General features: G+C 41.4%; 1 protein-coding gene across 1 annotated transcript; it reads right to left on the bottom strand.

Annotated features, from left to right (window-relative positions):
• Positions 1-9,712: 9,712 nt before the first annotated feature.
• LOC122189261 (immunoglobulin kappa light chain) lies at positions 9,713-23,544 on the bottom strand. The gene is made up of 7 exons (XM_042888238.1): positions 23,474-23,544; positions 23,044-23,364; positions 20,670-20,673; positions 17,736-17,782; positions 12,712-13,005; positions 11,399-11,461; positions 9,713-10,750 (listed from the first exon to the last, which is right to left on the bottom strand). Exons 1-7 carry the CDS (start codon positions 23,514-23,516, stop codon positions 10,611-10,613), a joined length of 912 nt encoding a protein of 303 aa, XP_042744172.1. The 5' UTR covers positions 23,517-23,544; the 3' UTR covers positions 9,713-10,610.
• Between the last annotated feature and the right edge of the window lie 991 nt (positions 23,545-24,535).

Here is a 24,535-nt window from a genome sequence, read left to right as displayed (position 1 = left end):
GATGTGCCAGAAACCAGCGCCAAAAAAGGTAAAGAAAAAGTAAAATTTTGCTGATTTGCTGTTGTTTTTTTTTTTCTTCTTGTCTGTGGGACATCATACAGCAAAATGCATCCTGTGGTGCATCTAGTTTGCTCAGCTTTTTATACCAAACCCTGGTGAGACTGTGAATCCCCACAAGCTCGTCTTGTGCCAAAAAGCAGACCTATACCCCAGACCAAGCAATCCATCTCCCTCAGATGGTGGGGTGCCAGGGCCCTGCCCTGTGCTGTCAGCATCCAAGCCAACAACAGAGCTCTAGGACTGGCTTTACAGAAATGAAAGTGCAAAGAGAGAGAAGCCTGTGATGCCTATTGCTGTTTAAGGGGGGAGAGTGAATTTCTAAATCTCCAGCTTCATTATTTACAAACAGAACTTCAATCAGAGCAAGTACAAGCATGTGCTGAGTTATTTAGAATACTGTCTTTGTCTTGAAATAATGGTGAAAATTAGAATTTGTTTCAGATAAAAGAGTATGATTTGTAACAAGGTACAACTGTTACTTAGGGGTGTTCCCAACTTTGCCTATGGGAGCAACATTTTTTGGGCTCAATGGAACCACCCACTCTGTAGATGTTTTGGATGGTTCTTGGTACAACTGGTTTGGAAACTGACTGCCCTTGTGCAGATTGCATGTGTGGTATGAGGTAGATCTGGGGAAGAGTGAGTCCAAAGTAATGCAGGCTTAGCACTGCTGAAGCTCTTCCGTACCAGAATAATACATTGCTTTGACAAGCGTGGAAGTGATCAGCTGTTGAAGCATTTGCTAAACCACTGTGACTTTGTTATAGAGTATCTTCAGAACTTTCCATTTTAAAGGAGGAGAACAGTGCATATCTTCTAGACTGGAAAGTGGCACATTCTGAACATTCAGTGGCACACTTATGCTCGTGAGCTCTGAATCCAAGCAGGTACATCTTGCCAGTTGCAAGGCAAATATAGCATCCAAACTGGCTGTGGAGCCTTCTGTCTGTACTGTAGTAGTACATCCTGATACCAGTCACAGTTGTTACACAGTGATCTCTGAGCTATTTCTAACAGGGGCATCTTGAGTGCAATTTTTGTCATTGTAGCTGTCTCCAGCTAGCCTCTGGTGTGTTCTTACTGAATAGACCTTTGATTTAACTCCTCACAGGTTTCCCACAAAGCCATGCTGTCACAAGTCTGCTTGCTTTTTCCAGTCCGATGCCTCCTGCAACTTACCTGTAGCATCTGAAAGTATCAGACACCAAGAATGAAATGTAAGTTTAAATCTTCATGGGAGCAGTTCATGAGTTTTAATTATAAAATGTCAAGTGATGGGTTTTGTGGACCGTGCTGCTCTCTGTAGAGTTAAGGGTACCTCTGGGATGCAATGAAAACAAAACTATGTATGTATGTGTATTCAATTTCACGCTGCATGATCCTTTATACAATAGTCTTTTCTCTCCTGAGAGCCTTAAAGGCACGTATCAGTGAAGAGGATGACACGAGGTGCATCAGAAAGGGCATCAAACCCTCATCCTGTTCAAGGATACACATGAGATTTATCTAATATGCCAAAGTCTAATATACCAAAGAAATTATCAAAGGTATTTGGGGTTTTATGTCCTGCATGCTCCAGCTCAATGTAGCATTAAGCATCTGGATGGGCGCTTTTGTCTTCATTTACTTGCTACAGAACTTCAGTTTGCAGGCAAGAAGTTTGTTAGGCTCCCAGGCAAGGTGAGTTGTACTTGCGTTGGTTTCGGACCTGATAAAAGATCCATGAAATTATTTTTTGGAAGTTGTTCCTGAATGCTAAGTTTTGAGAAACAAAAAAGGGTTTGTGGCTGTAAGTCAGGCACGTGGTTTTGGTTTGCAAGGAAGCCTCCCTTGTTATTCACGCTCACTTCAATTATGACTCTACTGCACTGGCACATTGGTAATAGTTATTCTCAGTGTAGTTTGCAAACAGTCACTGTGAAAGTCTGTTGAGAATGATTTTAAACACGCAGCAGGTACAGCTGTGTAAAAATGAGCTAATGCTGCATTGAAACGAACAGCAGGAATAGGCAGAAATAGAATGGAAAGCACCTCCCTGTGCTGGGGTAATTAAAGCATGAGCATGATCAAGTGAGATAATTATTTACTGTTTGGCTTTTTTAATGCAAGATGCATGGCAGGAGGTGCAGCAGGGAGGCATTCATTCCTGGTGCAGTTGGCACCCTTTGAACAGGCCCTGCTCATCTGAGTGCTGCACATGCCAAAGCCTTTGCTCAAGGCCACCTTTAGAGCCATCTGGTGTGTGGCAGTGGGATTCTCTGTAAGGGCTGCTCCTCTGCACCTGGAGCACATTTCTTGTCCTGGAATGGAGCAACACCTCCAAAAAGTGAGCAGAGCTGACCTCATGCTGCAAACAGCAAAGGGCTGTGTACTGATGGGTAGGGGGTCTTGCCTAGTTTTATCTAATGGAGGACCATGAGCTTTCAGTGTCTGGTTGTGGTGGGGATACACAAACATAGACTAAGCTTCACGAGAAGAGCTGATATTAGATTGAGGTAGTGATCAGTTTCTCCCTCTGCTTGCTGTCTGCTTTAGTCCTTTACCTTGGCCAAGGGTCGCATACGCTCTGTTTATACTCTGCTTTGTGTTCCTGTTTTCTCCAATGCTTTTGTCAAGCTTGGGAAGAGGAGGAAGACCTGAACCTGCAAGAGCTGCTTGATGGAGGGCAGAGGGAAAATCTGTATGAGGCTATTGGTTCAGGATGGCTTGGAGGCAGTGTTCTTGACTCTCCTGCCCACAGAGTGCTGGGAAACTCCTGCAGAGAGAGAAACTCTCCAGGGAAGGCACTCAAATTCACGTAAAGCACTAAATTCCCCTAAACCCTTCTAGGGGATTTGGGAAAACCTTTCAAGCTCAGGTGCTTGAAACAGTAGTTAATTAAGGTTGCTCCTTTGGGTAGAATTGTTCTTACACCCAGTGAAGAATAGGAGAGACTGTAGGTAGTAAATAGTTTCCTCTACAAAAGGAGGAGAAGAAAATATATTCTACAGCCGCATTCAGAAAAGGCTGACCTTTGAGAAGCTATCAGTATATGGATCCAGGATGGTGAGCATTGCAGGATGTCCTGGTCTCTTCTCAAAAAGGGCCCCACGCTTACAGCCCACTGCTGCCAAAACCTTGATGCCTGCACCCAGACACCTCGACTGCCTCAAGGTTTGCTGCCTGCCCTGACTGTCAGCAGAGGGCACTCAGTCTCTAGATGAGCAATGGGGAGAAAGCACAGATCTCAGGAACGAGCAATTGGCCTTCCTGCTTCAGCCTTTGGGAGACAACTGGTTTGAAAAGCTGTTAGTGATGTGGTTCAAGGGTTGGTAGCAGAAATGGGTGGTGTGAACGCAGTGAGAAAGGATGTGTGCAAGCACTGCTGAACAAAAGGTTAAAATGACCTGCATTGGTGACAGGCTGTCCTCAGCAATGAGAACTCAACATTCTGGAAGGCCAGTCTGAATGAAGGAAATGGGACAAGCAAGTATAGTTTATTACATTCTGTCTGGAGTCAATGGAGTGCCCCTCAGAAAGGAAATCTCCCCCGTATATTTCCTGTACATCTCACATTCTGCTGCACAAGAGTTGCTTCTTTCCCATGTGCATTTGTAGCAGAACACGATGCCCTGCAGCCATGGGAGCTCCTTTCTCTGCAGGCAGACAGAAGGGGAAGCTGGGCTTCTGCTGCTGGCTGTGACAAATGAGATGTGGCACCTTCCAAACAGCAGCTGGGGGTGCTGCATTCTTCTCTGGTCCTGTCCTAGCTTGAAACTGGTTATATACCATCAAGTTCCCCTCCTTTGGGTGAGAGAGACTGCTGGATGGCACTGTACTCTCTCATCTTTGGATGAACACTGAAGGTCGTTTTTGCTATCTTGCATTGTGAAGGTAGAAATGTTTTTTATATTTTTTTCCCAGCTTAATTGCTGCCTTAAAAGCTGCTGAGTGATGACACTGTCTCCTGCCTGAGGATGTTCAGCCCGAAGAGAAGCTGCTTCTCTTGCTGCAGCTTGGAAGGCATTTTTTACCTGCCCTCTGAAACTTGGCAGCCCCTTGCTTTCTGTTCCTGGTGTTTCAAAGTGATTACTGGTATATGCAGAAAGAATGGGATTTTCAGCATAAAATCTTCATCCTTGGCTAAAGAAGGGATTTTTGTTCCTGCCAAGCCTTTTTTTTTTTTCCTTAGCTCCCAGACAGCACCTTCAGCTGGTGCCCTGCACTTCAGCTTGTCTGTGATGGTGAGCAGACCTGTTCTGTACCTACTAGGAGTGTAAAAGCTTTCTGAAGAGGAGTTAGGAGTTGATAATGCAGGGAGAAACCTTGCAGTGCTTTGACATGGTGCGTGACAGCTCCATGTGTGGGTGAAAAAGCAGGACAGCAGAGAGCATCGTGCTGTGCTGTACTGCACTGCAAATGGACACAGGAGATGCCCAGGAGGAGAAAACTTTGATTACAGGAACACTGGTCATCAGTGCTGCATCCTGATCACCTGGTTGTAAAGCCAAGTCAGTCTTTCCCATACAGAGATTTTTAAAACCTTATTACCAGCTTTGTTTGGAGCTCAGCGTGCTGCCACCAGAGTGCCAGCTCACATCCTTCCTTTCTGTTAGCCTGCCTAACTGTGAAACAGTTAATTTTTACCATTATTTTATAGTTGGAGCCTGAAAATAAGCAGCAGTTTTGCTGCACCAGGAAAGATGAGGAAAAGTCTCCCTGAAATGACACACAGCCAACCACCCTCCTGCAAAGCCCTGCTTCCTGCAGGAGCCATCTCTGGTACGTGGTCCTGTGCCCACCTGATCTTTCTTAAGGGCTTAGAGCATGAAGGGGCAAGGGGAAGACAACAGAAGGAGCTATTTGGGTCGTGGCTTGGAGTTGAGACAACTTCTTTCCGGATTGCTTATTACAGAAATGATTTATTTTGTAAAGCAGTGCTTCTGGCTGCTCCCAAAAGGGCTTCTGAAGATGTCTTCTGAAGGGGAAGGCTGCAATGAGTGGGAAAAACTGCTTGCGAGGGAGGAAACATGGAGTTGATTATCCTTGCTGACAAAACCTTTTGTGAGGAAAGGCATTTCAGCAATGATCCTAGTGAAGTTGTTTTTTTGGATTTGATAATTAAAAGCCTTCCAGGTTACATCTAAAAGCATGTTCTCCAGATTAAAAGAAAAAGGGAGTAATTTGGGGGAAATGCTTGATTTGAAATGCCTGTGATTTCTTTCAGCGGAGTTAGTAACAATCCTCTCTTCCCATTTAGGATCTGAAGAAGTCTTCAGAGAAAAACAGGGCAGTGGAAAACTCATTGTAAATGAGAGAACCTTTGTGTAGAACTCCAGTTTTCTTGGAAATAGGTACCTTTTTTCTCTTTAGCTCCATCCCAAAATAATTTGATTACTGGACTATTTCTTTGAGTTCATCTTTGAACCTGCTGCAGGAAGTCCTGCTGGGTTCTGGCTGATCAGAGCCTGAGTTGGACTCAACTGCTTCTGAATTCTGGCTAATCCAAGCGCAGGGGCTGAAGCAGCTCTTCTGCAGCACGATGAAAAAGACTCAGGATGAAATGGAATCATAGGATATCCTGAGTTGGAAGGGATCCACAAGGATCATAAAGTCCAACACCTGGCTCCACACAGCACCACCCAAATCTCAGATCTCATGGCTGGTCTCCATCATTTCTTCAACAGCTATCCTGGAAAGACAATGATGGACCAGAAGGGGAAGGGGTGCAAAAAATTTCTCTGGAGAGAGGAAGTTCCAGGAAAAGATTTATTTTTACTTTAGTTGTAGGACAAATGTACTCATCTTGAAGATTGTCAGACAAAACTACTTGAGTAGTACCTTCTTCCCTCTGCTTAATACCAGGAGAGTGTTACCCTCCACCACTGGTTGCTGAAGATTTCTGTGGTGTGCTTCAGTTAAATATGAGAGTTGATTTTCTCATTTTTGAAATGACTTAATTTATTTTCAGGATTGTCTTGCATTCGCTTTACCACAAATGGCAAAGCTCCAGCTAAAGGCAAAATTAAACCCCAAGAAGCTGAAGATTCTGATCTGAGATCTTCTGGTCCTCTTTAAGAATGGTGGATGTAGAAGGAATTACTCATTAGAAAGTAAAGGGAATGGTTCCCCTGTACTGCAGTGTGTGCTGCACAGCAGCAAAGGTGTGCCTTGTTGGCATATGCATGTTAGATTACTTGCAAGCAGTACGAAAATATTTGTCTGCGATGCATACCTGAAGTGATCTTCTAAATAGCTGAATAATCACTGCAAGTGATGTCTTGTGCACCTAGCCAAGAGATTGGTAAAAGATTGAAATAAAACTTCTGTATGGTGGAAGTATATTTAGTGATAGTTGAGACTCAGGAGCTAAAACTTGTCAATTGATTGTTGTTGCCATTTCATCTATTTCCCTTTAGATGCAGAGGAACAAACTCTTGAACCGTTCTTTGGAGGTTTTTGATCTGCTCAGCACCTGTGAGTGTGTGCTGGTGCCCTGCATGTTTCAGAGTCTCAAAATGATTAGTCTGCTCTTGGGATCTCCTTTAAAATTTGTTTTGGTAACTGGTATCGACAGAAGTCAGCTGTTGGCAGGCTGCTCTAATCCTTACGCAGATCTTTCTCCCTTGCAACTATTTGTGAGAGGAATCCGCGTGTTTCTATCCTTATCACCTATTCTAGGGCATTTTAGTAGATGAGAAATCAGAATTCTCAACCATGCAAGTTCTTGTTCAATATAGGATGCAAAGTGCTTCTTAGCAAGACAAAGAAAAGAGAGGAAATCCCTTCCCACAAAAAAAAATTCATCTGCACATTAGTCCTTTGTGTTTTAGAAATGTGTGTTCCATTCTGTCGTCTTTTCATTAGAAGCACCAGATTGACTGCAGTCATTTTCTCAATACTTTCATTATTTTTGCAACCACAGCAGGAGCACAGCAGCTGTAATGCTCATGCTTTTAGAAGCTTGAAAGCACTGAAAATCTGCTGTGATAAGACACTCATTTGAGAAGACGTACCTTTGAAGCATTAAGAAAGTCCTGGCTGCAGAAATTTGCATTAGATAGCATCTAACTCTGGCATGCATGCATGATAATAAGAGTGGAAGTCCTGCAGCACCCGTGCTTGTGCACAGCGGCAGCCCTTACATGTGGCTATCACAGTTAGAGCAACGTGTAGTGAGCCATCAGTGTCACTGTTTTTTACCACGTCACGTAGGCACGTGGTTTTATCACTCTGTATTTCCATCGCCGCGGTTTAGAAACTTTCTGTGGTGAAAGACAGGGCGGCTGTGGTCTAACTGTCCTCAGCTTATCGCCCTTTTCCATCGCAGCCCACCTCCTCTGAGCTGGTTGTGACTGGTTCAGTTTACAGGTTTTTTCCACTAAACAACCTAAGCTTCCTGCCATTAGCCCCCCCTGCACCCCACGCCTGAAAACATCCACTTGTCCTCCTATTTGGGCCAAATAAATAAGAATACAAACGTGCTATAAGCAGCGTATGCCTGTATAAATACACTACAGGGGCATGTGATCTGTTGCAAATGTGAGACTTGCAGCTATGCACTTGAGAAACCCCATAAGCTGTGAGATAAGAGCTATTCTGAACATTGTTCAGCACTGCTTATGGGCAGGGTTTTTTGTTCAGGAAGCTTAAAAGGCCATGTTTTCTCTTTTTTTCACTGTGCAACACGGACAGCATCTTTTGATTTGTACGTGAGACGGCACAAGTGGATTTGAGGATGAGCTTAGTAAAAGCAGACTTGATTCACTGTAGCAATCAAATGCATTTCTAGCCTGATGGACTAGCAGGTATAATGGTGAGGGAGGCCTGGCAGTGATATTAATTATGTTTCTCAAATCTACAGTAAGTGCATTTCCCAAATACTTTTCTTTCTGTTGTATTTCACTTGCACTGGAATCAAGCCTTAGCAAATAATAATGCAGGATATCAGCCTGTTTTCAAAGAGAGTTTGACTAAAGATTATAGAATCTCAGAATCTTAAAGATTGGAAGGGATCTCTGGAGGTCATCTATTCCAACCCCCTGCTAAAGCAGATTCCGTAAGAGAGGTTACACAGAAAGCATCAAAGGTATTGAGTATCTCCACAACATCTCTGGGCAGCCTCTTATCCTCTAAGTAAAGCAGTCAATCCTCATGTTCAGATGGAATGTGAGAAATGTGTTCCATTTGTACCTACTCTCTCTTGTCCTATCACTGGGCGTCACCAAAGAGAACCTGGCCTCATGCACTTGGCTCCTGCCCTTTAGATATTTATAAGCATCGATGAGATTTTACCCTTGAGTGTTCTCTTCTCTAGGCTGAGCAGTCCCAGGTTTCTCAGCCTTTCCTCATGAGGGAGATGCTCCAGGATCCTAATAATCTTCGTAGTCCCCCTCCGGATTCTCTCTAGAAGTACCCTCTCTTGGACTGGGGACGCCAGAACTGGACACAGTGCCCAAATGTGGACTCAGCAGAATGGAGTAGAGGAGGAGGAGAACCTCTCTTGACCTGCTGGCCATACTCTTTTTAACAAACCCATTGGCCTTCTTGGCTGCAAGGACACACTCCTCGCTCGTGGTCAACCTGTTGTCCACCTGGATACCAAGTTCCTTTTCTGTAGAAAGAACAGTTTGTGCTTGATTGTCTGTTTTATTTTCTTCCCATTCTCACTGTACAATTACACTGTCCTTCTCTTCATCATCCATCATTCCTGTCTGTTATCATTCTGCTGCTTCATCAGTAAGGTCAAATTATAGAGTCCTAGCCCTGTATCTTTATTTCCCTTTGGCTTGTGACAGATACCTTCTCTGTTCTAAAGGTAGATGTACACCTCCTTCAAGAACAGAAGTTTTGTTTCCCTGCTTCTCTTCTAGACATCACCCATCACCCTATTACTAAAGGCTCACACACAGACTCTGTAAACAGAGGTAAGGGCCCATGACAGGGACCCTGTGTTCATACTGCTGGTTGGACCATTTCTTTTGAGCCCAGTCTGTCTCTATTTCGTTCCCTGAAATCACTTTGACTCTCAAGATGATGTCTGCAAAGCTTGGCTGAATACAGCTGAAAGATAATTACATTCCATCAGGTTTTGTAAATGTTGAAGCTAAGGCAGTGCTGAAATAGCTCAGCTAGGAGAGAGTTAGACTGAAGATCTAAAGGTCCCTGGTTGAGTCTTGAGTGTCAGCAGTGGTTTTCTGGTACTTTTGAGGGCTCCAATTCTGGGCTCATCTGTACAAGACAGACATGGCATGTGGAGAAAGCCCAGAAAAGAGCCAGGAGAGATAATCAAGAGACCAGAGTATCTTTCATATGAGGAGAGGCTCAGAGATTTGCTACTGGTTGCCATGGAAATACTCAAAAGACATCTGGCCACAGTCCTGAGCTGCCTGCTCTATGCAGCCCTTCTTGAGCAGGGGTGGAAGACAGGCCTGTTGTAACAGCATGTTGTTTCTCCCCAGCTTTGCTGTTCAATGGATAAGACTTAATGGGTTAATTTTCATTTGTCTGTGTAGAACTGTGTCCCCGTTTAAAAATAGGAAAAGAATAAAAGAAAAACAGGTGGTTTTAAGGATCCTTCATTCTCCAAGGAATTCAATGGACATGGAAAATAACCAAGCTTTCAAGACACCGTGGTACAGCCTGTAGAACAAATAGAGATCTCACAAACGCCTCTCAAGGGAAGCCTTTATTGCTCTACATCTTTACAGGTTTGGTGCAGGCATTCCTCTCCAAACTTGTACAAGCTCTACATTAGCAAAACCTGGAGATGAGGAGTTCGAAGTACAGCATCTGAGAGTTCTCTTGTGATGTGAGAACACTTTCTCTATTGAAGCACCAGCTGTAAGGTTTTGCTGAGTTTGAAAAGATTTCTCTAAACAAGGTGATAACTGCGATCGTTTTGTACCTTTGAAGATACCATACGCAAGTTTTCAGTTTGTGCAGCAGTGCTACCTGTGGCCTGGTGAATTTCTTAAATTTCTATAGATATGCATGTTAAAATTGCTTTTATGGTCATTAAACTTGCTAAAAGATAATATCTTTGCTTTCAAAAATCATGCCTTGCTGAGTCTTTTAAAGCATTTATCACTTCAGAATATTCAAGTCCTGCTTTGGTGGACTTGATTTATTTTTTGCAATAAATCATTGAAAGTAAAAAATAATAATAATAAAAAAAAGCATCGATGCGTTTTCAGCAGTGGAATGCTCCTAACTGATCCTAAAATGCATTGATAAAATGCATCAATGTTTTATGTTTTGAAAGCTCCATTACACCTCTACTCCTATGCATGCAAAAATACTTTAAGCAGGAGGAGGTTCCTCATGTTGCATTACAGAGTTCCTACTAAAACCCCATGTAAACTTATTTTTTTTGCTCACCTCCACCTCAGTTCAATACTCAGAAAAAATTAGGAAAACACTAGCAGTAAAGCACAGCAAACCCTATATGCCTGTTCTCTTAGGATTGTTTTTGTTGTTGTATCTAGCATGGAGAGCAGGAGAACCTATGTGGATAATTATACAGCAAAGCAAATTGAAGACAATCTTATAAACCTTTCCAAACCCAGTATTTACGTTCTCTTTCCCGAGGGCTTGGCTGCATTCCTTGCTCTGTACTTGAAGAAGAAGAAGAGTACTATGACATAGTACATGGAGCTCTTCAGAAGCAGAACAACGTACACCAACTGCGCTGCCTTGTGCGTCAAGTGATCTGCAACAAATGTAAGGCAGAAAATTCCTGTTGAACATCAGTACTGTGCAACCTCCTAGAAGAAACAGGTAGAGCCAGGTCTGTGTGCTACATTTATGTGGAAATACATGACACAGTGTCTGACTGTCCCCTGAGCAGGCTGCAGATGGGGCAGGTTTCTTAGCGCTAGACTGGCTGCCAGGTTATCATTCCCTGCAATGCAAGAGCGTCTGGCTCTTCCACCATCGATAACACCGTGTTTCCTGGAATCATTTTGCATCAGTTTCTTGACACGAGTGCCCAAAGTATTTCCTAAATCCTCATTCAATCTAAAGGAAAGCTTCTTTGCCAGTTGCTAGTCTGAAGGAGCATCAGCTCAAGCGCTGTGCATTTAACTGTGTTGAGTATTTAAAGCAGTGACGTTTAATGCAGGCTAATAACCTAGGGCAGCAGCCCCAGCATCTGCAACCAGCTAACAAAGTCCAGCCAGGAGGGCTGCTTTTTATACTCCAAAACATGGTGATTCAGAGTAGCATGAAAGCCCTTTTAAGTTGCAGACCCCAGAATTTAACAGATTTCCTGCAAGCTATTTAAAATGTTCATGTTGTTCATATTAAGCGATATCTAACTTCCACATTGCTTTCCCCCATTTTAATTCATTGTCATTACCTCTGTTAAAAACTGTGCTGTTTCTAGATTCAATGTCACAGTCCTGCTTCTCAGGAGAGCTCACTGAAGAAAGTAATGGAAAGAGAGTTTAAATGACAAAATTGGACTTAAATTTTAACAAAGATTAACATAGGGCTAAAAAGAAGAGCAACAGTGAAGTGGAAGTTAGTATTTAAAAAAGTAGGATGTTCAAGACATGTCTGTAGATCAGTTGTCCACCAGTAGGATTCCGTCATGGGGGGAATTGAGGGGGACAAATGTTGATCCAGAAGTGAATGAGTGTTTGTTGCCTTAACCCGGGGCTTTGCTTTTGCCCTTTTGTGAATGCCTCTGTTAGGCAGATTTTTGGCAGCAGCTCTTTAATTTCCCAATTGAAGTCAATCTGAGCACCCGGTTGTCACTCGCGTTCCCTGTTGTGAATTTGCTGTTCCAGTGGTAGATTGGTGTCTCTAAAACTGCCTCCCTTTCTTGAGCTTTTTTCTTTTTGGGGTTTGTTCTCGGTTATGGTATTTGAATTCATTGAGGTGGGGGCTATAAGTACACTTGAAACATACTTTTGTCAGAATATATTCTGAAAGTAATAGTTGTGTATGGCTACATTTTCACGGAGTGGAGCTGTACAGCAAGGTGAGCTCAGGAAAGATTCACCTATCCAGAATAAGCAGCTTTCTCAGTGATGTTACCATGATACAACCCATTTGTAGGTTTAGACCAGTTATTATAGATTGCCTTTTTTTCCCTCTGAAACTGTATTGGCTTTCAGATTTTTCCTCACGTAATCAGTTTTCCAGCAATTAAATAATTTCTTTCTTTTTAAAGTGGTTATTACCTCACTGCCACCAGACCATGAATAAGTAACATATTCAAACATTGCTCTACACACCCATCAGCCTTATTTTTGCCTCCTGCATTTATTATAGCCATGTCTGATGTCAGAGGGATCGATGCCTCTGCTGTAACACAGCTGTAACACGGTTTTGAAGAAATTCTGCATGCTGCCAGGTAAGGCAGTGCAGACCTTTTGGTGCAACCCTGCTTTACACCTGCTGACACTGAAGAACTACAAAGGGGCCTTCGCTTGGCAAACTCAGCACGGGTTGATTTTTTTCTCCTGGAAAAGCTTAGATTGTTTCAGCTGATGAGAACTTTAGTAATGGTGCCTAGGAATGCAGAAGCTTGCAGGAGCAGTCATGTACAGCATTATTTCTGGAATTTTGCTGAAAAATAAAAATTCATTTATTAAAAAAAAAAAAAAAAAAAAAAAAAGGAAAGACATAGTAGGTAGAATAAAACATTTAAAATGCAGTGCTTACCATGTGTGAGCAGTGAATAGATTCCACTTTCATGCTCAAAATGGCAAGAATATTTCTTGTTTTTGTCCTCCAGTGGTACAGATAACCAGGAGCTGACTGAGTACTTCTCCTCACCTGGAAACTTCCAGACATCTCCTTTTACTACGTTCTGTGTTACCTCCTTTTGTGCTTCATCCATCCATTTCACCCGAACAACTTCTGGGTAGAATTTCTCAAACAGACAAACATACACGAGTTGGTTTTTGTGCTCCTTCTGCAGGATTTCAGAATTCTCTGGTCCAGAATTTCCTTTGTCTGGATTTATTTTTGGAGGGGAAGAGAAATAACAAAACAAAGAGTTGGAATCTTGGAAGTGTACAGCAATAAATCACAGGTGTTCAGAGACAAAATAGTTCTTCTCGACGAATACTTTAGCTCTCCAGTTTATTATGAAATACTTAGGATGGGAATGGCGATGGCTCAGGTACAAAATACATTTTAGGTAAGCAGATGGATGGATTACAACCCTTGCTATCCTTCATGTAAAAATACGCTTTCATTTGAGCTGACTGTACTTGACATTTAGACACGGTTTATATGAAATGAATTTAAACTAATAAATTCTACCACTTGGGTTCCAGTCAAAAACAGTTACAAGACTCTTTTGAATAACTGGGAATAGAAAACAGGACTTCCAATCTTATTTTAAATATGCTATTTCATAGAGAACTAACAGCAAATCAATTGCAAAAGTAGAAGATTCACTTAAGACAGTCTAAACTCAATGTTGCTTATACAACATATAGACTCTTCCAAGTCCAGAGAATGTTGGATAGAAGCTTTCATACTCTGCCACGCGCATGGCGAAGCATCATTTGAATTCCAAATTGTTCAGTGAACGCGAATATCTGGACAGCTCTGCTCATGCTTCTCCTCAAGCAGCACATCTGATAGAGAAGTTTTTATCACTGTACATTAAAAACGATCTCTCAAAAGATTTCTTGAGTGCTTTATTAAATTAAATTTTGTCCGGTTAGTCAAAACTTTAGATACGTGTTCAAAAATGTTTGGAGGGTTGGTTTTTTTTGGGGTGGGATTTTATTTTATTTTATTTTATTTTATTTTATTTTATTTTATTTTATTTTATTTTATTTTATTTTATTTTGAGAAACATGATAAGAAGCTGAAATACTGTTGAATATATTCAAAGCCACTCTCCCTTGAAGCTGAGTCAGAAGATGTTAGGGGGCTGTGGGGCAGCCTATATCCCATGGCCTTCCCAGCAGAACTGCTCTCAAACAGAGTCTGCATAGGTCATAGGCAATTATTAAATAATAAGTGATGGTTCCAGCAAGAGCCGTGTTCATTTATTTATTTGGGAACAGGAAGTTTTTCCAGGATGCATGAAAATACGTGCGATTGTGTGTGAATATATAGATAAGCTGCAATGATGTTTAGCAGAAAAAAATGTCAAAAACCTGTCAGTGGATTTTGATGTATTTTCAGGCTTATCTGTAAAGTTAATTAAGTCAGCAAGCTGATTTACACTGACTTATCTGTGCACAAGATCCAATACTTTCTGAGGAATGTTCAAGTAGTAAATGTCCACTCTACACTCTGCTGCCTTTTTTTCTTTAGTTACGCTCTCTCTGTGCTGCTTATTTCATCAAACAGTTCTTTTATGCAGGCTTGAAGAGGCAGCCATGTCTTTTTAAAACAATTATCACCATGCAGATGTAACCTGCGCATAATTCTTAAGCCAGTGCATGGCTTTTCTTGTAATAAAGCAGGGAGAGTTGGATTGAAATTTTAATTATCCTTTTTTGGGTGGCCCCTCAAAAAATGAGCTGAGAGCACTCAGCTTATAGACAGCATTTGGTTCTGAAGTGTTGGTGATAACATTGCCTATGCTGAGCCTCCCCAGGAAACTTAAGGAAGGAGCCTCCGCTCAACCTTCACAACTTTGCCATTACAAAATGTAAACAAATAAACAACAACAAAACAAACACCAATCCAAAACAAACAGAAAAACAACTTTAAAAGACCTGATGGAAATGAGTTTACGAGATTCGTGCCAGTGCCAAGTATCTGGTATAACCACACTGCTGTATTTCCTCACAGAAAATGTTTATGACATTTTGGCCAGAGAAGTATTCCGTTTTATGAACAAAGAGAGTCTAGTTATTTAGCTAAAAATCATGTGGAAACTATGAGCTCAATTTCAGTTTTCATTTCTATTCCCAAAGAGTCTTCAGTGAAATGCACTTAAAATTCCATTTCAAGCTGATCTTCGCTATTACTTTTTAGAAGATATTAGAATAAACCAAAACTGTTGATTTCTGAGGCATTGACTGAGCTACCACACATCTTCTACTTTTTTTCTTTTTCTTTTTTTTTTTTTTCCCCAGAGAAATTAATTCTTTTTTAGGGATGCTGAGTTGCTTTTGACCACATGATCCTGAAAGCATTGATTTTATTTGATTTTATGATATGAAACTGAATGCAAGGTCTTAACCACTCATTTTGAATCCTTTTTTTATCTCTTTCAAGTCCTTCCAAGTTCTCGTTTTGTAACAAATTTTGTGTGTGCTTCTCTATACACTGAAATAAAGATCTCTAAAGATCCATGGGAGCGGAGGTTTGTCAAGCATGTTTTCATCATCTGTGAGCAAAATCAGCCTGCTTTGGTGATATCAATATGTGTAGGCTGTTTCTCTAGCTGAATCTATTAATGCACAAAAGCTGAAACTCATCACACAGTATTACTCAGCAATCCATGTCCAATTTCTGTGAAACACAGATTGTTTTGGGTTAACAACTATAAGGAGGAAATATTGTACTGGAAGGCAACTGGAAGTGTAACTATTAGGATTATTTAAATAACCTTTATTTAGATAAACCATTTAGATAACTATTTAGGTTGTTCTTTTGTATCATGGTGTAACTAAGAGTGATTGTGCTTTTTATTAAAAAATTGAGAGGGGAAAATGATTCTTTTGCCAAAGATGGTGCACATAAAGAAACGCCTTGGGCTCCTGTTTAACTGAATTAATGAAAAGCACTACAGGAAATCTGGGCTGGACAGTCCTGAACAGCCACAGCTCCTCTCAGGCTTGTTGTAGGAGCCCTTACTCATTTGGGATCTAACTCTGCATGCTGAGGTCCATTGCAATATGCTCACACAGGTGTGGGGTCAGGACTGTTGACCTCCTGCTCCTACCCCACTTGCATACAGAGTACTGATGTTAGTGTAGGGCGTCAGTACCAAAATGGCAGCATCACACAAGCATTTCGGTAAATTTGAGATGGATTTTGCTACTGCAAATTCCACATCACTTGTCTGTCATCTGTATTACCTTGTTAGAACAGCATACCACATTCTTTCTCCTCTAGGTTTCCTTAAAAGAAAGAGGTACTCAGTTCACCTTCAGGCCTGTGACATCCTTGTTATTTCTGCTAAAGTCATTAGCAGATGTACCTACTAATATTATTAACGAGGATTAGCTCTGCAGTTTTCTTTAGATTGCCCACATCTTCCCTTATTTGTTTCATGCACAACCCTTTCTCCATAACACTGGTCTGGGCTTTCAAATCTAATGGGTTTTGATTCAGAACTTCATGTTCTTCCCCATGAACACACACAAAAAGCAAACACAGAAAAATACTAATGAGTGCATTTTGATTTAAAAGGGCAGAATATCAATTTAATTCAATTTTAGATGATGTAAGTAAATGTAAGCATAAACAATATATAAGCAAGATGTATTTTAGTCTATAAAATTGCAAAAAATAATTCTAGCTATTTGACTACTGAACTTCATGCTTCTGATGAAATCATGGTAGATTCCTTGGTAATATTTAGGAGTTGGCATCTAAAGAAATCAAATATTGCTGCTGCAATTTCTGCTGTGCATTTATTTACTAGAAATATTAATAGATTCTTTGTCTTATTACTTCCTAATAAGCTAGCAACGTACTTGTGAGGTGCCAGATCATAAGCATGAGGTAAATGTAGGCTTTTTATTCTCTTAATTAGTCAGGAACCTTGGCCCTTGTCAAGGAAACTGAATCCTGCAAGTTTTGGTAGACACTTGAAAATCATTTATTTTAAGCTGTAAATACTAATTAAATGGTGACCACCTGATCACCAACGTAAGGGCTTTCACTTAATTCACTTAATTTCACTTAACACGAAAAATGTCCCAACATAGATATTTCTAGTGAATTATAGTTATGATTTTGCTAGTCTTTCATAAAGGAATTGCTTAAAACAATCTTTGATGGATATGCTAGTATAAGGCAAGGCATTTAATCAGGCTTAAAATATTTGGAAGCAATAGTTCCTCACCCTTGTGTTTCTGTAATAGTCCACCCTAGGATTACAGTGATTAGATCACCAGTTAATGGGGAAGAGGGAGGATTTTGTCCTCAGTGTACCATTCAAATAAATATCTCAGCAGGAATGGCAAGAAAAAGGTGACTTCTTTAAGTATATGTTAATAATGTTAATGTTAATAATATGTTAATAAGAAGAGGAGAATTTGGAGGTACTATTTTATTTCTACTGCCAAAGCGCTGTGTAGATAACAAAAATAATTAAGCACAAATTCTTTCACTTTTACTAGTCTAACTGAAAAAGGACTTCAGCAATTTTCACCATTGCAAACTGTTACTTGAATCCGTATTGAGAAGAGGATTTCTTTTTTTATGTTTAATTCACAACTGCTTGATTCTGTTGTTAATGCTTCGGTAATTGGAAGAAAGCATGAGGGCTCTTGAAACTACTCCTGATCATTTTTCACAGTATTTCCAAGGAGGAGTTATGCTCATAAGTGATAAAAAAACAGCTCCTGGGTATATTTGCAATCCTAAACCACTGCATTACAGATCAACAAGACTGACAGAATGACAAGATGAGGGAAACCCACGCGGGGACAGTGCTGACCAAAGCTCTAAGCAAGCTGAATGTCCTCCTGGACACCATAATAATCCATCTGCATGAACACAAAAAACTCCTTTATCTTATGGTAAGGAAAGTAACTTACCTGATACAATGAGCTTTGTACCAGTGCCGAAAACTTTGTAGTAATATCTGTACACGATGGATAAAGTCTTTACAATATCAGATCTGTTATCTTTATATCATAGTATCTCAGAATGGCTAACGTTGCCCATGGACTCTTGTCCTGACACTGGGTGCCACTGAAAAAAGCCTGACTTCATCTTCTTCACACCCTCCCTTCAGGAATTTACAGATATTGTTGAGATGATCCTGAACCTCCTCTTCACCAGATTGAACAGACCCAACTCTCAGAGCCTTTCCTCCAATCCCTCTGCCATCTTCATGGCTCTGTGTTGGACTCTCCCAAATACACCAATGTCCCACTTGTGTCCCAATGCGTCACCAATGTCCCACTGTGAAGCTCAGAACTGGACAAATCCACAAGTGGGCTCCTTGGTGCTGAGCAGAGAGGAAGGATCCATTCCCTTGACCTGATGGCAATGCTACGCCTAATGCAGCCCAAGATACTGCCAGCCTTCTTTGTGACAAGGGCACATTTAATTTATGAGTAAATATTATTTTATAAACAGATTTGATTTAATCAATTTTTAGATCCTAGAACAGCAAAAATAATCAGTAACCTAAAGTAACTAACTAACTAAATACATGGTGTGAAGACTTTGAGGAAATGTTCATTGCTAAATGGGCAGGGTTCATCTCAACTAATTTCAGTCTTTCAAAAATTTAGATGGATGTAGCAGACTAAGTAATTTCACTCCTTATCTGCTACTTGGAGAAAGCAGCAACAGCAGAATCATAGAATCACAGAATCACAGAATGGCTCGGGGTTGGAAGGGACCTCGAGGATCATCAAGCTCCAACGCCCCTGCTACAGGCAGGGCCACCAACCTCCACATTTAATACAGGACCAGACTGCCCAGGACCCCGTCCAACCTGGCCTTAAACGCTCCCTTAAAGCACCATAAAATCAGCCCTAGAATTAGTGAACATTATGGTGAGAGCTGAGCAGCACAAACCCCCTGATCAGAATTTTTGTTATCAGAGCATGAAGCAAAACCTTAATTAAACATCAAACCTCCCATTACCAATACACCCCATTTTCAGATGAGCAAAATTAGAGTTTCTATCCCAGGTACTTAGTCAAGCCAAACCACAGGCAGGCATCAAACATCTGAACGTTATGTGAAGCAATAAAATTTGATAGAGTATGTCAGTACTTTGGGAAAGGAAAATTAGTGTCTCTACAGTTCAGCACTCTTAATAATAACAACTGATAACATGTAATAAATGATACTAAGAGAGAGAGGGAGAGAGAGCAGTCTTTCAGCTGTGCAGGTCTTAAGACAGTTCTGGGCATTCTCCCACTGTTTGACATAGTCAGACTGAGACAAAAATAAGCGTCTTGCTCTTCTTTGCTCTTCCAAGATTGCCAGTCTTTTGGAATGAATTAGACATGTCACAAGAGTGGAATATGCACCATTAAAGATAAAAAAATTAAAATCTTTTTTCTCTGAACATTATCTTCGCCACATTTAAATTCATCTTTAAGAAGAAAAAAAGGGGTTAATTATATTCTCCACCAGAATAATTGCCTCATTTTTCCCATTTCATATACAAATACAAAACAATGATGTTGTGTTCTGCATCAGAAAATACTGTTTGCAGGTAAAATCCTGCAAAGCATTCTGTTTTAATCCTAGTGGGAGGTAAAGAACCAGAGCACATCATGTAGTCAACATCTAACAGTATGGAAATGCATTTCAGATGTAGTAAGTTTTATTTCACACTCACCTGAAACAATAAGCTTAGTTCCACTTCCAAATATTTTCTCATCACCATAGCACAGTGTGATAATGCTTAGCAATATCTTCTGCACTTCATTTTTCTTTCACAAGCCACAGAGATTATTTCTCTGATTTAGAAGCTGGTGATAATTTGGCCAGCATAATAACTGAAATTTTAGTATGGACTGAGTGCAATATTTAGAAATACTATGATTTTATTTTATTTTTTCATGGAGAATAAAATGTCCCAATTTTTAAATGTAGCATTTCCTGAAAAGAAAGTTGTGTCATGCTTACTTACTATGCTTTAGCCCTTTTAGTGCTGGGATGTTTGTAACAAAATCTGCTGCTTCTAGCCTACCTCATTTTCTCTAAAGTAACTTTTAGCTGTTATTTTAATAAGAAATGTGGTTACATTATCATTCCCAAAGGAAAATAAAATTAATTACTTGGTATTTGTGGATTTAGATAAGGTATCTTGCACAATACTGCTGTGTGAAAATACCTTAGATTAAGGTACATCACACTCTTACTTCAAAGCCAATATTTTACATGCAGAGACCATATTCTAAACTAGAAAAACACCTGGTATGTGTTTAATGAAGTTTGTGGCTGTATTGAGTGATTACACTGTTCCCTCTTTGGCAAAAATACCTGCCTGTATACAGACAAAATCTAACTGCAAACTGCAGGAAACTGCAACTTTCTTCTGCTTTTTGCAGTTTGGTTTCTTTATACTCACCTTGGTAAGCTCATGTATTTTCTGAGCAAGGCACTGTAGGCACTGCTGGATGGTTTGTACTGACAGTAGCATTCATACTACAGACTGCACAGTTTTTGAGGAGTCACTGAAGGCAAAGGGAAGCCGGTTGCTTTAGCTACAGCCAGGACCACGACATTTATTCAATTCCTGGCAATTTTTCTTCCCCATTAATTTAGGCTGAATCACATCTATAAACAAGCAAGTTTTGGCATTTCTGACTAGTTGAACTGAAAGCTGTTCTTTTCTCTCAATTCATTATTCTTTCCTGGAACAGCACAAGGAATGCATCCACCACAACATTTAAACTTCTACCTCTCCTCGTTTTTCCACCCCCCATCCTCAATAAATATTCAGAAATCTTTCCTGTGATCTCTCTATCCACTAGGTTGATATTCATGCCCACCAACACCCAACTGCAAGCACATTCACAGATTAGAGACAAAATATGACCTATCAGTCAGAAATTATTTTTCCTAAACACTTACATTAACAACTATAATAATCTAACAACACAAATAACGGTGTAAAAATCAGATTGGTATCAATGGTACTTACTTGAGACAATCAGCTTAGTCCCTGTGCCGAAGTATTTGATCCACACATTACACACTGTGCTTTAGCTTTGCAAAAATCTGAAGTGCTCTCATAACATGCAGTCACTGAAAACAAAAAGCCCTTTTTTACTATTCAAGCCCTTGGGGACTCCTTGAGGGATGGGCTGGCATTGCCTTGTTGGAGGATGTCAGGAATTTCAGATTTGCACTCAGTATTCAGCAGATATATAATTCCCTTTAGATCAAATCTTTCTCTAAAAAGGTCCTAAATTGGTCAGATAACCCATCCACTTACAATGATTAAGTGAAGGTATCCTCTTCAATTTTACACAAACAAGTCAGCCCATGGGATCATACATCTTAAGGAACCACATACACTCAGGTGATCACACTGCTCCTCCTCAAGGGCATACTCCACCTCTCATCCAGAATTAAGTACCATCTGCTACTACTAGGATACAATCCAGCACTGGGAGCCACTCTGCGGTCCATTGTGAAGGTGTCCATGTGCTGCATCTGCCATTTTCTGTCCCAGCACGTGTCTGTTAGCTGTCTGCCTCCTGAACTCGACCCCGACCCTGAAATAACCACTCACAGACATTTTTTCCTGTGTCAGCAGAGGATGATGAAGGCTGTTCCTTTGCACGCTTGTTCCTTTCAGCACAGCACAGGATAACATCTGAGAAAACCCAGGTACTGTGAGCCAGCCTGCATGCTTAGCTTGACGTGTCAAAGAAAAAGTCTGAATACTTCTGGGACACTGTGTGCCCTAATGACTACAAACCAATGTCAAGAAAGTACGGTTTGTGGCTACAGGGAGGAACCAGACTGCAGATGGTTTAAGCAGTTCAGACCAACTTTCTGTTTAAGCAGATTTAAGAGAAACAGTCATCTACTCTAAACTCTTCTGGGCAGAATTGTTGAATAGGCTGCCCAGTTAAATAAATGGTGGAGTTCCCATCTCTGGAGGTATCTAAAAGCCATGTGGATGTAGTGCTTAGGGACATGGATCAGTGATGGACTTAGTAGTGCTTGCTGGATATGAGGACTTCACAATCTTATGGGGCTTTTCCAACTTCAGAAATTCTATTACTTTTATGGCAAACATAATGCAATACCAGCAGTAACACAGGCAGAGAAAGAAGCTGACCAGTTCTTCCCCAGCTGTGTCTTGAGTCACGCTGTGAAGGATTCCACTGCATCTCATAGTTAGAAACACAGAAAGAAAAGCTCTGAGTGCTGCAGAAATATTGTCCAATTCCTCTGTGTGTTTTTGGCTTGCAAGCATTTGTAGGACAAAACTCAACAATAGCACATTTGGACACCAACTAGATACATGAAAGAGTGTCACCACCATGAAAAAGCACTGCTTTGTACTGAAGCAATCATAGAATAATGAAGGTTGGCAAAGACTGCTATGATCATCTAGTGCAACTGTCATCCATGCTGACAAACCACGTCCCTAAGTGCCACATCCACCCTCTTGCTGAAAGCTTCCAGGGATGGGGACTCCACCGCTTCCCTGAGCAGCCTGTTCCAACACATCACCACTCCTGCTGAGAAGAAATTTTCCCTACTATCCAAGCTGAGCCACTACAAACAGTTCATGGCTATGCCTGAGGAAAAAGGAAGAGCACCTGAAGTGCTGAGTTTGGGTTACGTTTTAGACGTCCACTGTTTGCTTCAGCCGTGGCACCCTTGGTTTGCTTGAAATCCTGTCTTCTGGAAGCTGACATCTGTAAAGAGATGGTCAGCAATGAGGAAATCCCCCACGTGTTCAGGAGACTCCTCCATGCTGGGGAAGTGAGCTGGGATCTTTCAAATGGTTTGTGGTTGAGCTGCTGGAGGAGTATTGATTGAGGTGATTGTTAGGCTGCTGCCACTGTGAGCATCCCAGTAGGCACAATAGCAGGTAGCAGCATCATCCAGAAGACACCAAGACATCCTCTGGAGACATTCAAGAACTTCTGGGACTCTTCCCTGTATCACCTGCTCTAAGGAATCTGCTTTAGCAGGGAGGATGGACTGGATGATCTGCGGAGGTCCCTTCCAGACCTTTATTGTTTGTGATTCTCTGCATCTGGGCAGTGTTTGCTCTGGTCACAGCTGATAGCAGATGGAGTGAGAAGGCTGGGGAATGAGGCAGTAACAATCCTGTGGTTCAGACTGAAGCTGAAGTTGAGTGGTTGAAGGAGTTTTGTGGCTTGATGGTTTCTGAGCTTCTATCACAGTGAGGGTCCCAGTAGGCACAGTAGTAAGTAGCAGCATCATCTGGACTTACATTGTTTATTGTAAGAATACACAGATTCCGACTAGAAACTTTATCAACCATGTACTTGTTCCCTTGAAAGCCACTTTCAACTGTAGTCTTCCCTCCTGCAAAGAAGAGTAGCCTCTCTGGAGGTTTATTCTCCTTTTGTTGATACCAGTGTATGACAGTGCTATCAAAACGTCCTGGTAATTTCTTCATTTCACAGAACATACGTGCACTTTTCTGGAACCTGGTGATGGATATAGGACTCTGTATAGGAATTTCCTGTGCAAATCCGTCTGCAAGAGATAAAATGTGTAACTGATGTTAGCTGAAATTCAGGGATTAGGAAAGTAGTTAGTGCAGCAAAGGGCACCCTAAGAAGAAAACAAAAGAAAAAGGACTTACAAAACCACACATTTGTGGCCATAAGAGCTGCCAGCATCAGCATGTTTGGTGCTCCAACTCAGCTGCTGTTGAGACTCAGAGGAGAATGAAAGGGGCCTTGGATGGAGGCTGCACTGAGTGGGAGGAGAAGTCTACAGTGATGTATTTTCTATGCATAACAATACAGGGCTGTAATAACACAACAGCCTGATATTGAGTAAGACCTGCAAATGTTCCTTCAGGTTGGTTAAAGGTTTATCATCACATCTCCTTTTCAGAGAAATGCAACAACTATTGCTCAATCCAAGGACATCAATTTTGCATAAGAGCTACTGAGAAAGGACTGAGAGCAAGAGCAGCTGGGCATCAGGAGCAAGGCTGCCAGATGAGAGGACACCCTGGTGGTCATTGAGTGTGTGCCATCACTCAGAGTGGATAGGAGGTATGTTCTTTTCCATGTGGGGCCCCCTTCAACTGCCCCAGCATGCACACCCATCTCCAGCACAATGAAATGCTCTCTGCCCATGCTGCCCTCTGCTGAAGAGCCGGTAGGTATCAGCGTTCAGCAACGGGCAGCAGCACCGTGAGCGTGTGCCCTGCCTTTGATTGGGAGTGTGGGAGGAAATGCACAGCCACAGGATTTCAGTTCTGAGCCTCAGAAGAAATGCAAACACTTCGTGGAGAGAAAGACTGGAAAACAAAAGCAGAGAGACACGTGGCAATGTGGTGTCATGCTCGTATTGCTGAGAGCATTGGACGACTGCCTCTCTTCCTAGCAAACAGCAACGGCAAAAGCCGTTTCATTTCATGTCAGGAATGGCAGGTAGGTGGCTTCAATGCATGAGCAAGGAGGAGAGAAGGATGGAAGAGACTTGAAGGAGAAGGGAGAGAGATGCACACACACAGTCACTCCTTGCATCTGCTGTGTGGGCAACCTCAGCCAGTTACAACCACATTTGTGTTAGGCACCGTATGGAGAGAACATGAGACTAAACCCTGTGGCCAACATCTACCAGGACAGATGAACTGTGTATCAGTCCATTGCTATTCTTCTGCCCACAGAGCAGAAATCTGCTTGGCACC

This window comes from Lagopus leucura, unplaced genomic scaffold (assembly GCF_019238085.1).
Source record: "Lagopus leucura isolate 7727_CA_CO unplaced genomic scaffold, USGS_WTPT01 Super-Scaffold_100157, whole genome shotgun sequence".
NCBI classification, from domain to species: domain Eukaryota; kingdom Metazoa; phylum Chordata; class Aves; order Galliformes; family Phasianidae; genus Lagopus; species Lagopus leucura.
The sequence above is the reverse complement of the archived record's forward strand: the minus strand, read 5'-3'. Positions and strand labels throughout refer to the sequence as shown.

Coding starts and splice junctions, on each gene's coding strand:
- LOC122189261 (XM_042888238.1), bottom strand. CDS start 23,516: ATGCTGATGCTGGCAGCTCTTATGGCCACAAATGTGTGGTTTT. Junction 11,462..12,711: donor CTATTCACTGCTCACACATG/GTAAGCACTGCA, acceptor TACTTTCTTCAG/TGAGCTCTCCTGAGAAGCAG. Junction 10,751..11,398: donor CAGCACAGTTTTTAACAGAG/GTAATGACAATG, acceptor CATTTGTTGCAG/ATCACTTGACGCACAAGGCA.